This window comes from Oncorhynchus masou, chromosome 4, assembly GCF_036934945.1.
Source record: "Oncorhynchus masou masou isolate Uvic2021 chromosome 4, UVic_Omas_1.1, whole genome shotgun sequence".
Taxonomy (NCBI): domain Eukaryota; kingdom Metazoa; phylum Chordata; class Actinopteri; order Salmoniformes; family Salmonidae; genus Oncorhynchus; species Oncorhynchus masou.
Window position 1 is genome coordinate 16899053 of NC_088215.1, and position 13349 is coordinate 16912401.

General features: G+C 43.2%; 2 protein-coding genes across 2 annotated transcripts in view; one reads left to right on the plus strand and one right to left on the minus strand.

The window, feature by feature from the left end:
• LOC135524799 (UPF0193 protein EVG1-like) lies at nt 1–2221 on the plus strand. Its single transcript, XM_064952628.1, has 7 exons — nt 1–109; nt 283–376; nt 493–555; nt 715–894; nt 1223–1354; nt 1594–1694; nt 1890–2221. Exons 2-7 carry the CDS (start codon nt 283–285, stop codon nt 1968–1970), a joined length of 651 nt encoding a protein of 216 aa, XP_064808700.1. The 5' UTR covers nt 1–109; the 3' UTR covers nt 1971–2221.
• LOC135524803 (MICAL-like protein 1) overlaps nt 2212–13349 on the minus strand; it is a 28422-nt gene continuing 17284 nt past the window's right edge. Inside the window, 10 exon segments of the mRNA XM_064952642.1 lie at nt 2212–6330; nt 6469–6515; nt 6635–6749; nt 6985–7058; nt 7152–7242; nt 11314–11440; nt 11735–11872; nt 12056–12099; nt 12102–12431; nt 12870–13310. Of these exon segments, the coding sequence (XP_064808714.1) occupies nt 6176–6330; nt 6469–6515; nt 6635–6749; nt 6985–7058; nt 7152–7242; nt 11314–11440; nt 11735–11872; nt 12056–12099; nt 12102–12431; nt 12870–13310 (1562 nt within the window). The 3' untranslated portion in view covers nt 2212–6175.

The following is a 13349-nucleotide window of genomic DNA, read 5'->3' on the forward strand; positions in this document are numbered from 1 at the left end:
TTTAAGACCTATGGTTTCTATGGCAGCCGCTAGTTATGTCCGGAAGAAACACTGCCATCATTATCCCATGGTGCAGCGTCAAGAAAGTTGAGAAAAATAGAAATCCACGGTAAGAAATACAACACTGTTTAGTTATGTCTTGATAAATATATTAAATGTTTGCAGTTTTGGATATCTTAGCTTCCTAGCATGCAACGTTTTTGCTATCTGCCATGGTCTTTGCTCAGCAGCAGCTAACGTTAGCCAGCTGGCTTTAGATAACTTCTCCGTCATTCGTTGCAGATGGAGACGTCTTCTCGTGATCAAGCAGGTGGAGGTCTGTGGAACTGTCCTAGAAGGACCCAGTACAGCAAGGAGATTCAGGACATGCTGAAATGTGGGGTTTTGTTCTCTCTCTTTGTGTGTGTGTGTGTGTGTGTGTGTGTGTGTGTGTGTGTGTAAGCGTTAGATCCACACAAATACAATAAGCCTACCTGTGCTCTGGTTTCACAGTAATGATGCAAGAGTCGAGACTCACCAACTTCCAGCAAAGACAGCTCAATGACAAACTTAAGAGTGAGTGTCACATGTTTGTTATCCATCTTCTCTTGGAAAGTAATGTTGACTTACTGCTTGAACTTCCTCCACACCTATTGCTCTATTTTGGTCCTTTTTTAATGAATAATTTTGCCAAACAAAAGTTAAGATGTTATGTTGTTTTGTCTGCATTTTCAGAGGGATCAGCTTTGCCATTGACCTGCAACCCCACATCATCGGCTCCACCCTCACTGCCCAAACCCAAAGTCTTAAAAAATAGCACAAACCGCACTCCAGCCAAGCCCCTGAGGCGCACCGCTGACAATTGTAGTTCTGGGGACAACTACACCAGAGATAGGTTCCGCCCCAGTGCCACACGTACGTGTTCCGCTTCAGCTCTACGACCTTTCAACTATCCGAGATGCTTGGAATTCTAAAGATAGAGGCCCTGTTCTCCTGATATCAGAACTAGTTCACTGATAGTTGGTCAGGGACACCTGGGAACAAATGTACCACTGTTCTTGTATAAAATAAATTAAAAAGTAATTTAGGCCTGTGTGTATGAGCCCTCTTATACAGTAGTTCTCTCACATTTCAGTTGAATGCATTCAGTTGTACAACTGACCAGGTATCCCCCTTTCCTTCTATGAGAGATCTGGATAAGAGATGTATGTGCGTTCATTCTCTCCCTCACTTCTCCTGTAAGGAGATTTAGAGAAGGAGAAGAGGAGGCTCCAGAACATTCTAGCTACGGGGCAGGAGGAACCCAGACCCAGTCGTCCCAGGAACATTTCCCTGGACCAGGGCCCAGAGGAGGAGAGGGACCGCTTCCAGGAGGGTGAGGTTTACCGCAGAGAGAGTTACTGCTTTCTGGCCATGGGGAAACATGTCGTCCACATCTCTGGCTCTCCTACATGTTTTCTACATAACTTTCCCCTCATTTCAATATGACTCTACTAAACTAATATACCCCAACCTACTGTAACCCCGTCCCAACACAGTGTTTGATTAAGAAGTTTCTCCTTGGTTTGATGTACGGTCTTCGCAAGTTTTCTAAGGATTGTGTTTCTTTCCTAGTTTTGGATGAGATTGAGGAGAGGAAAGATTTTCTGGAGGAGATGACAGCTCTGGGGAAAGGGAAGCAGTATCGCAACATCATCAACACAGAGATCTCACAGGTAAGTTGTCTGATATTCCTGTGACATGAGGAATGTCTTTAAGGAAAATAATCTACACCCAAAAACAACAGTATTTACACTGTACGGTTTCGATGATACAGATTCACTGGTGAACACAACGTGAAATAGCACACACAGGTACACTCACTCTCTCACACATTTTTAAACTTTTGTTTGTGTCTCCTCGCCTTCCAGAAAATCCGCGAGCTGGAGGTGATTGACAAGGCCCGCAGTGCAGAGCTGAGGACCATTATGCCAGAGAAGAAGACTGAGTGACAGAGAGGAATACTCATCTACTGACTCTGCTGAATGGATCTGCTATACTGCTAATACTCTCCTACAGAAAATACACTGCACAGGAATTCTGAACTCAAACTTGGATACTAGTCTTCATTTGTGCATAAATGCTTGTTCAAATTATGGCATGGTAACAAATGTTGATGGGAAGACCCCAATGCATCCTTGTCAAACTGTGAAAAAGCATTGTAGTGTACATTAAAATATGACCACACATCTCTTTAGCGGCATTAATATGTTTTATTTCTCAGTCTCCCAGATTTCAATGCGATCCTGTTGTTTCTTTAGGACCATGTTTCAACATAGCTCTACAGAAGCCCTTGGTGTGAGTTTTTAAATTGGAAGAAGAGGCACAAACACACACACAGACAAGCAGCCATTTTGAATGGAAGACAAGATTGTGTACTAGACAATATATAACAAGACATTCAGTTTAACTCCGGACAAAAACGAGACTTATCGACGAATACATTTAAATAAGTGACACTCAACATAAACGGATCTCATAGTGCTATCGACTTTGACGGCAGATTCTAAGTTAAGGCAAAACTCAATGGAATTAGACAGCGTTTACAAACAAAGGCATTGTAAAATATATAAATTAAAAATATTTGCATATTTTGCAGACTTTCCCAAAACAGTTAAACTGATATCAACTGGTAGGTACTAATAGTTTGCTATATTGTTAAAAAGATATCTACTGAATTTATATACACAGAGTGTACAAAACAGTAGGAACACATGCTCTTTCCGTGACCTAGACTGACCAGGTGAAATCTATGATCCCCTATTGATGACACTTGTTAAATCCACTTCAAATCAGTGTAAATGAAGGGGAGGAGACGGGTTAAAGAAGGATTTTTAAGCATTGAAACAACTAAGACATGGATTGTGTATGTGTGCCATTCAGAGAGTGAATGGACAAGAAAATATTTAAGTGGCCGTTTGTGTTAACAGTAACGCTGCTGGGTATTTCACGCTCAACAGTTTCCCGTGTGTATCAAGAACGGTCCACCACCCAAAGGACATCCAGCCAACTTAACACAACTGTGGGAAGCATTGGAGTCAACATGGTCCAGCATCCCCGTGGAAAGCATTCGACACTTTGTAGAGTCCATGCCTCGACCAATTCAGGCTGTTCTGAGGGCAAAAGGGGGTGCAACTCAATATTAGGAAGGTGTTCTTAATATTTTGTACACTCACTGCATGCATATATCCTTATTGTATAATGTAGCCCCTAGAACTGTTCACACTTGTTTCGGTTGTAAATCTGGTCAGATTCTGTAATACTATTAGGTCAGTGACCTGTCAGGATACAACTATGTTAGTCAAATACACTGCTTTACATTCCTTGTTTCAAGTCATTACTTACGTTCCATCTGAACTATTTCTGACCTGTCTGTCTTACGTCTCATTCTCAGACCCGTGATTATCCAACATAATATCTACTGTCCAACATAATATCTACAGTATCATAGTCAGTGATTTGGAAAACATGGTAAGTAGCTAGTTAAGAAATAACCTTTTCGCTAAAAACTAGAGTAATTATTTGGGTTGTCATTACTCCATCTTAACTGGCAGTATTTACTCACAACAACGGGTTCCTCGTTTAAAAAAAGATTCACAATAGTTCATAAGTACCACAGACTCAAACCAGACAACCGACAGACACGCACAACTCTTCGGTCTGTATCCAATCTACAGACAATGAGACATAGGCAACGTCAATGAACAAAGGGGAAACCTTAGGACCACTGAATAAGCAGGAGATGAGGGAGTGTTCTTCCTTGGTTTCTACCATGATAAGAGACTGATGAATGGTAAGAAACCTGCAGTCATAGTATTTATATCTTTGTTAAAAGCCGATTTTAAAAAGGCCTGGGTCACAATGTGCAAAGTAATAATGAAAAGGGACAGAAGAAACCACATTTTGCGCTCAACCACAAATCTACAGAAAATATACCTCCTCTTCAATTCAGTCTTCAGATGTTTAAGGTTTTAGTCTTAAAGCAGTTGAGTTCTCTTAACTTTCTCTTCACACAAAGGCAACTTCAAATATATACACAGTACAGAACGCATTGGAGTGGCTGTATTTGAAAGAGCATCATGGGAGCTACAGTAGGGAGCAGAGTATGTGAGCGGAGTGGAGCAAGGAGCTACGGTAGGGAGCAGAGTATGTGAGCGGAGTGGAGCGAGGAGCTACGGTAGGGAGCAGAGTATGTGAGCGGAGTGGAGCGAGGAGCTACGGTAGGGAGCAGAGTATGTGAGCGGAGTGGAGCGAGGAGCTACGGTAGGGAGCAGAGTATGTGAGTGGAGTGGAGCGAGGAGCTACGGTAGGGAGCAGAGTATGTGAGCGGAGTGGAGCGAGGAGCTATGGTAGGGAGCAGAGTATGTGAGCGGAGTGGAGCGAGGAGCTACGGTAGGGAGCAGAGTATGTGAGCGGAGTGGAGCGAGGAGCTACGGTAGGGAGCAGAGTATGTGAGCGGAGTGGAGCGAGGAGCTATGGTAGGGAGCAGAGTATGTGAGAAGAGTGGAGCGAGGAGCTACGGTAGGGAGCAGAGTATGTGAGCGGAGTGGAGCGAGGAGCTATGGTAGGGAGCAGAGTATGTGAGCGGAGTGGAGCGAGGAGCTATGGTAGGGAGCAGAGTATGTGAGAAGAGTGGAGCGAGGAGCTACGGTAGGGAGCAGAGTATGTGAGCGGAGTGGAGCGAGGAGCTATGGTAGGGAGCAGAGTATGTGAGCAGAGTGGAGCGAGGAGCTACGGTAGGGAGCAGAGTATGTGAGCGGAGTGGAGCGAGGAGCTACGGTAGGGAGCAGAGTATGTGAGCGGAGTGGAGCGAGGAGCTACGGTAGGGAGCAGAGTATGTGAGCGGAGTGGAGCGAGGAGCTACGGTAGGGAGCAGAGTATGTGAGCGGAGTGGAGCGAGGAGCTATGGTAGGGAGCAGAGTATGTGAGAAGAGTGGAGCGAGGAGCTACGGTAGGGAGCAGAGTATGTGAGCGGAGTGGAGCGAGGAGCTATGGTAGGGAGCAGAGTATGTGAGCAGAGTGGAGCGAGGAGCTACGGTAGGGAGCAGAGTATGTGAGCGGAGTGGAGCGAGGAGCTACGGTAGGGAGCAGAGTATGTGAGCGGAGTGGAGCGAGGAGCTATGGTAGGGAGCAGAGTATGTGAGCAGAGTGGAGCGAGGAGCTACGGTAGGGAGCAGAGTATGTGAGCGGAGTGGAGCGAGGAGCTACGGTAGGGAGCAGAGTATGTGAGCGGAGTGGAGCGAGGAGCTACGGTAGGGAGCAGACTATGTGAACGGAGTGGAGCGAGGAGCTACGGTAGGGAGCAGACTATGTGAGTGGAGTGGAGCGTGGAGCTACGGTAGGGAGCAGAGTATGTGAGCTGAGTGGAGCGAGGAGCTACGGTAGGGAGCAGAGTATGTGAGCGGAGTGGAGCGATCCCAATTTGACTGGAGCCTCGGAGCGAGATTCTCAAATAGCACCATACTTTAGCTACTGTCATGGAGTTCACTAAATATTTTCATAAAGAAACTGCTAAAACACACAGGTGCTAAATCACTGTGACTTACAAGATGAGGACCAAGAGCAAGAGAGGGATTGCGGCGATGTAGCGTCCACAACTAAAGAATCAAATCGTGGAATCTGAAAAGACACGAATCCCGTAAGCATGATGGTGTACTTACCATTTGCACATGCTAAGAAAAAAATAGGCTTGGCGTATTCCAACGTATTTGTTTATTCAATTACTTGAATACCAAATGGTAAGTCAAGGTAGTCACAAAAATAGATGGGTGGTGGTTAAATTGTGATTTTAATGAATGGAGCGAATTTGGAGCGGCCATTTTTTCCCCCTGCGAGAGCAGAAGGGTTTTTTAGCGGAGCAGTTGAAAAAGAGGTGGATCGCCAGCACGAGCCGGATATCCAACCGCTTAACTCTGCTCACATACTCTGGTAGGGAGGAGAGATTAGAAGGATATGCTACAGTAAGAGGAAGGAGGAGCAAATTGCAGGTTGCACACATTACAGTCTTTCACATATCTGTGAGAATCCTGGGTTGTTTTTCCTTCTCACTGTGTTTTGTTTTCATCTGCCGTTTCCTTGCTCTTTCCATCTAATATGTCCCCCTGTAAAGGATGGTATCCCTCTTCCTTTTCTTCCATCCATCATCCACCTCCCTTGTTCAGCTCTTGTCCTTCTCTGCCATCTCCTTGCGTGGGCTGCCACCTTTTCCTTGGTTCACACTCAACCTCTTCAGAACCTTCATGGGTTTGAACTTCTTCTTCTTCTTCTGTTGCTGCTGCTGCTCGCCCTCTGCTGCTGGCTCCTTCTGGAAGTCTGGTGGAAGGGAGAGATGGAGAAAGAAGAGAGAGAGAGGGAAGACGGAGACATGGACGAGAAGCGTGAATACTTCGAGTGGAAAGAAAGATGAAAAGGAGAGTTCTAACAAAACATGAAGCTTTTGTCTCGTCTTACCTTTTCTCTTCAACATGGTCGCCACCAGCTTATCCTCTTCCTCTTCCCTGTTGGAGAAGCACAGTAAGATCACCAAAAAAAAAATTACATCGACTGCAGATCACCTACTAGTCTACTAGTCCACCCTGCTCTGTCATGAGACAGTAGATGATAGGTGATTGATTACCTCTGCCTGTCCTGATCCATGTTGTTGATGATTTGGTTCCGCTGTTCGATGACGGTGACCAGCTCTGTCATCAGCTCCTGCTCCCTGCCCTTGTCCTCCTCATTCCAGTCTTTCTCTACAAGATGGAGGGATTAAGAGGGGAGGATGAATGAAGAGTAACGCAGTGATTTAAAACGTAGATTATTTTCTGGACCCCGTTTCATTTCAGTGAATTCAGTCCAACAACAAAGAGGAAGGAAAGAAAAATGTAATGGAAACAGGACTTTAGTTAACAAGCCTCCCATCCCGGGTAGCTGCAAGGGCCTTGTGCTCTATGATGCCATTCACAAACAGGAAGTGAGATCACACACCTGGCTTGTTAAGAAGACATCTCAGCTCATACTCTACATCAGCCTGCCTCTCCTCCAGGTTCTGCTGCTTGGCCCTGTCAAGAGGAAATAAATAGTGTGAGAATCTTAAAGAGACAGCTGCTAAATGGGCCAATGAGCACTGGCTCTGGTGAGGCTCTGGTACGTACGTGTAGACCAGCTCAGCCTCACGGCGCACCAGCAGGTGTTTCTCATGGATCAGAGTGAACCAGTCCACCAGCAAAGTCTCCTCCTCCTCATCTAGAACAGGAACACCGCCATGAGAATATGGATAATATTATACTATAGATACAAATATGGACTATTGAGCTATCAAACTATTAGACTATTGACCTGACTATTAAACTATTGACCTGACTATTAAACTATTGACCTGCCTATTAGACTATTGACCTGCCTATTAGACTATTGACCTGACTATTGGACTATTGACCTGACTATTGGACTATTGACCTGACTATTGGACTATTGACCTGCCTATTAGACTATTGACCTGCCTATTAGACTATTGACCTGACTATTGGACTATTGACCTGACTATTAAGACTATTGACCTGACTATTAACTATTAACCTGACTAATAACTATTGACCTGACTATTAGACTATTGACCTGACTATTAGACTATTGACCTGACTATTAAACTATTGACCTGACTATTAGACTATTGACCTGCCTATTAGACTATTGACCTGACTATTGGACTATTGACCTGACTATTAAGACTATTGACCTGACTATTAAGACTATTGACCTGACTATTGACCTGACTATTAACACTATTGACTCGACTATTGACCTGACTATTGACCTGACTATTAAGACTATTGACCTGACTATTAAGACTATTGACCTGACTATTAACCTGACTATTGACCTGACTATTGACCTGACTATTAACTATTAACCTGACCATTAACTATTGACCTGACTATTAGACTATTGACCTCACTATTAGACTATTGACCTGCCTATTAGACTATTGACCTGCCTATTAGACTATTGACCTGCCTATTAGTCTATTGACCTGACTATTAGACTATTGTCCTGACTATTGACCTGACTATTGGACTATTGACCTGACTATTGGACTATTGACCCGCCTATTAGACTATTGACCTGACTATTGGACTATTGACCTGACTATTGGACTATTGACCTGACTATTAAGACTATTAACCTGACTATTAACTATTAACCTGACTATTAACTATTGACCTGACTATTAAGACTATTAACCTGACTATTAACTATTAACCTGACTATTAACTATTGACCTGACTATTAGACTATTGACCTCACTATTAGACTATTGACCTGCCTATTAGACTATTGACCTGCCTATTAGACTATTGACCTGACTATTGGACTATTGACCTGACTATTGGACTATTGACCTGACTATTAAGAATATTGACCTGACTATTGACCTGACTATTAAGACTATTGACCTGACTATTAAGACTATTGACCTGACTATTAAGACTATTGACCTGACTATTGACCTGACTATTAAGACTATTGACCTGACTATTAAGACTATTAAGACTATTGACCTGACTATTAAGACTATTGACCTGACTATTGGACTATTGACCTGACTATTGGACTATTGACCTGACTATTGGACTATTGACCTGACTATTAAGAATATTGACCTGACTATTGACCTGACTATTAAGACTATTGACCTGACTATTAAGACTATTGACCTGACTATTAAGACTATTGACCTGACTATTAAGACTATTAAGACTATTGACCTGACTATTAAGACTATTGACCTGACTATTAACACTATTAAGACTATTGACCTGACTATTAAGACTATTGGACTATTGACCTGACTATTGGACTATTGACCTGACTATTAAGACTATTAACCTGACTATTAACTATTAACCTGACTATTAACTATTGACCTGACTATTAAGACTATTAACCTGACTATTAACTATTAACCTGACTATTAACTATTGACCTGACTATTAGACTATTGACCTCACTATTAGACTATTGACCTGCCTATTAGACTATTGACCTGCCTATTAGACTATTGACCTGCCTATTAGACTATTGACCTGACTATTAGACTATTGACCTGACTATTGGACTATTGACCTGACTATTAAGAATATTGACCTGACTATTGACCTGACTATTAAGACTATTGACCTGACTATTAAGACTATTGACCTGACTATTAAGACTATTGACCTGACTATTGACCTGACTATTAAGACTATTGACCTGACTATTGGACTATTGACCTGACTATTAAGACTATTGACCTGACTATTGAGACTATTGACCTGACTATTGGACTATTGACCTGACTATTAAGAATATTGACCTGACTATTGGACTATTGACCTGACTATTAAGAATATTGACCTGACTATTGACCTGACTATTAAGACTATTGACCTGACTATTAAGACTATTGACCTGACTATTAAGACTATTGACCTGACTATTGACCTGACTATTAAGACTATTGACCTGACTATTGACCTGACTATTAAGACTATTGACCTGACTATTGGACTATTGACCTGACTATTGGACTATTGACCTGACTATTGGACTATTGACCTGACTATTAAGAATATTGACCTGACTATTGACCTGACTATTAAGACTATTGACCTGACTATTAAGACTATTGACCTGACTATTAAGACTATTGACCTGACTATTAAGACTATTGACCTGACTATTAAGACTATTAAGACTATTGACCTGACTATTAAGACTATTGACCTGACTATTGGACTATTGACCTGACTATTGGACTATTGACCTGACTATTGGACTATTGACTTGACTATTGGACTATTGACCTGACTATTAAGAATATTGACCTGACTATTGACCTGACTATTAAGACTATTGACCTGACTATTAAGACTATTGACCTGACTATTAAGACTATTGACCTGACTATTAAGACTATTGACCTGACTATTAAGACTATTGACCTGACTATTAACACTATTAAGACTATTGACCTGACTATTAAGACTATTAAGACTATTGACCTGACTATTAGACTATTGACCTGACTATTCAACTATTAACCTGACTATTAACTATTGACCTGACTATTAAGACTATTAACCTGACTATTAACTATTAACCTGACTATTAACTATTGACCTGACTATTAGACTATTGACCTCACTATTAGACTATTGACCTGCCTATTAGACTATTGACCTGCCTATTAGACTATTGACCTGACTATTGGACTATTGACCTGACTATTGGACTATTGACCTGACTATTAAGAATATTGACCTGACTATTGACCTGACTATTAAGACTATTGACCTGACTATTAAGACTATTGACCTGACTATTAAGACTATTGACCTGACTATTGACCTGACTATTAAGACTATTGACCTGACTATTAAGACTATTAAGACTATTGACCTGACTATTAAGACTATTGACCTGACTATTGGACTATTGACCTGACTATTGGACTATTGACCTGACTATTAAGACTATTGACCTGACTATTAAGAATATTGACCTGACTATTGACCTGACTATTAAGACTATTGACCTGACTATTAAGACTATTGACCTGACTATTAAGACTATTGACCTGACTATTAAGACTATTAAGACTATTGACCTGACTATTAAGACTATTGACCTGACTATTAACACTATTAAGACTATTGACCTGACTATTAAGACTATTAAGACTATTGACCTGACTATTAGACTATTGACCTGACTATTCAACTATTAACCTGACTATTAGACTATTGACCTGACTATTCAACTATTAACCTGACTATTAGACTATTGACCTGACTATTAGACTATTGACCTGACTATTGACCTGACTATTAGACTATTGACCTGACTATTAGACTATTGACCTGACTATTGACCTGACTATTAACTATTAGACTATTGACCTGACTATTAACTATTAACCTGACTATTAGACTATTGACCTGTCTATTAGACTATTGACCTGACTATTAGACTCTGGACTATTAGACTATTAAACTACTGACTATTTAACCTACTATTAGACACTTTACTATTGACCTGAAGATTAAACTATTTACTATTAATGCAGCCTCAGGATTTTCAAGCATTTCACTGCACCCGCAATAACATCTGCTAAACACGTGTCTGTGACCAATAACATTTGATTTGGACCAAACATTTTTATAGAGACTCTCAACTGAACATGCTTCTTAGTCCAGGGGTAGGCTTAATCTAGTCCACGCAACCTCCCTATATCATAAGACTAGTCTTGAGAGGTTTATATGATAGTTTTACCATTGGGGTTATCGCGTAGTTTTCTCTCCAAAGCCACTCCTCTCTGCTCCAGCTCATCCAGCTGTTTCTCCAGCTCTCCCATCTCTCCATGGATGTCCTCAGCTGGGATGTACTGGTCTGACTGCACCTGGACAACACACACACATCACAAAACACACTAGCACTGCAATCTTTAAAAAAAATACAATATGGTACAGTTCACATTATTTACATCCAGATTGAGTTGATCCTTTGAAAACATTAGTGCCACTAGTCAAACTATAACCAATACAGTTGCCTATGGTAATAGCAGTAATAGTAGACTGTTGCTGGCTTGTCAACACATTCCATAATTAAAAAAGACTCGGACTGTCTGATGCTGAATTATCGAGTGACTCATTGAATTAAACTTTAGCGGACTGTGGTGTCCTCACAATCTCACCTTGCGTTTGATGAGGGGGAAGCCATGTCCAGGGGCGGGGGGCCGGGCGGGGCGAGGGCCTCTAGGGGGTCTGGTTTTAGGGGAGGAAACGGGGGAGGGAGAGGCTTTCCTGTTGAAAGGGTTTTCCTTACAAGTCCGCTGGAAGTAGAGAGAAGAAGACAGAGATGAAAGTCAAGGTATTAAATAATTATCATAGTATCTGTTAGTTAGGTATAAAGCTCATTACATTGAATATCTTGTATCATTAAAAGGTTCTTGGAAGTTAGTGCAGTTCATGTATTTTTACATGGTGAAAAAAATGAAAGGTTCAGAATCCCTTACCTTGGGGGGTGGAACTGGGATAGCACTTGATGCTGCCAGGGGCTGGGTGTCGTTGGAGGTCTTGGGGGCGGGGGCCTGGCGCTCCGATTGCTCTGTGGAGTGGCCGGAGCAGAGCGAGGATTGGCTGGCTGGGGAGGAGGGGAGGGGCTCGGAGAGAGGCGATTGGCTGAGTTGGAGTGGGTGGGGGTGAAACCACCACAGGGCCCACAGATGGAGGGCTCTGATACGCTCTTGGTGAAAGGGTTGTCCTGATCGCCTGTGGCCCCACCCCCTAGGGAAGCTGGGTGGGAGGAGCTATGGTCGGAGGCAGAGGATAGGCTCTCTATGCTAATAGCTGGAGAGGGAGAGGAAGAGGAGGGCTGGGAGTGAGGAAGGGCTGAAGAAATAGAGGGATGAAGTGATATCAGAAAAAAGGAGCAGAAGTTGAAATGGAAAGCAGAGTTGGATGGGAGGAGGATGGAGAGAAAAACATTGTGAACATCCATGTATACACATCGAATGGTAACTTTCAAAATGACAACAACAAAACCAGAGCGCTGTGCAGGACATACAAGACACATGATTGACATGATTTGAGGTGAAGTGGATACAACTCATCCAATGCTCTAACCCAGTGGTTCCCAACCTTTTTTGGTTACTGTACCAACTGAATTTTGCTCTGCCCAGAGGACCCCTGAAGTACATTTTACCAGGCAGTCTATGGTCTGATAAGTCTTCTCAAGTACCCCTGTGGGTAGGTCCTAGGTCCCCCGGTCTGGGAACCACTTCTCTAACCAACCTCTATCATATCCTGTTGCCATCAAGGCCCACTGACCTGAGTTAGAGCCGGGGGCCTTTGGAACAGGCTTTGGGGGCGCCGGGCGTTTCTTGCACCTGAAGCCATTGGGGCTTGCAGAGCGGGAGGAAATACCCCCAATGGGGGGCGTGTCTGGGTCAGCCGCAGCGTCTGCAGCCTGGGAGATGCTGTACCACGGATGACTCAACACCACAGTGGGAGAAACCAAACTTCCTACTGACCCCTCCCCTGACCCCACCTCCTCTACTTCCTCATCGAAGGGGTTGGCGGGTGCAGGGGGCGTGGGTGGTCTGGAGCCCTCCCCTTTTAGAGAAGATAATGAACCAGTGTGTGGGGGTGTGGCCACTCCAGGGGGAGGGGGAGGTGCTGGTTTCTTCTTGGGTTCTTGGGATTGGACAAGGGCCAGCCAGGGCGGGTTAGGGGGTTTGGGGGCGTCGATGGAGAGACTGGAGCTGAGAGACAGGATGAGTGGGGGAGACAGAAACAGAAAGGGAGGGG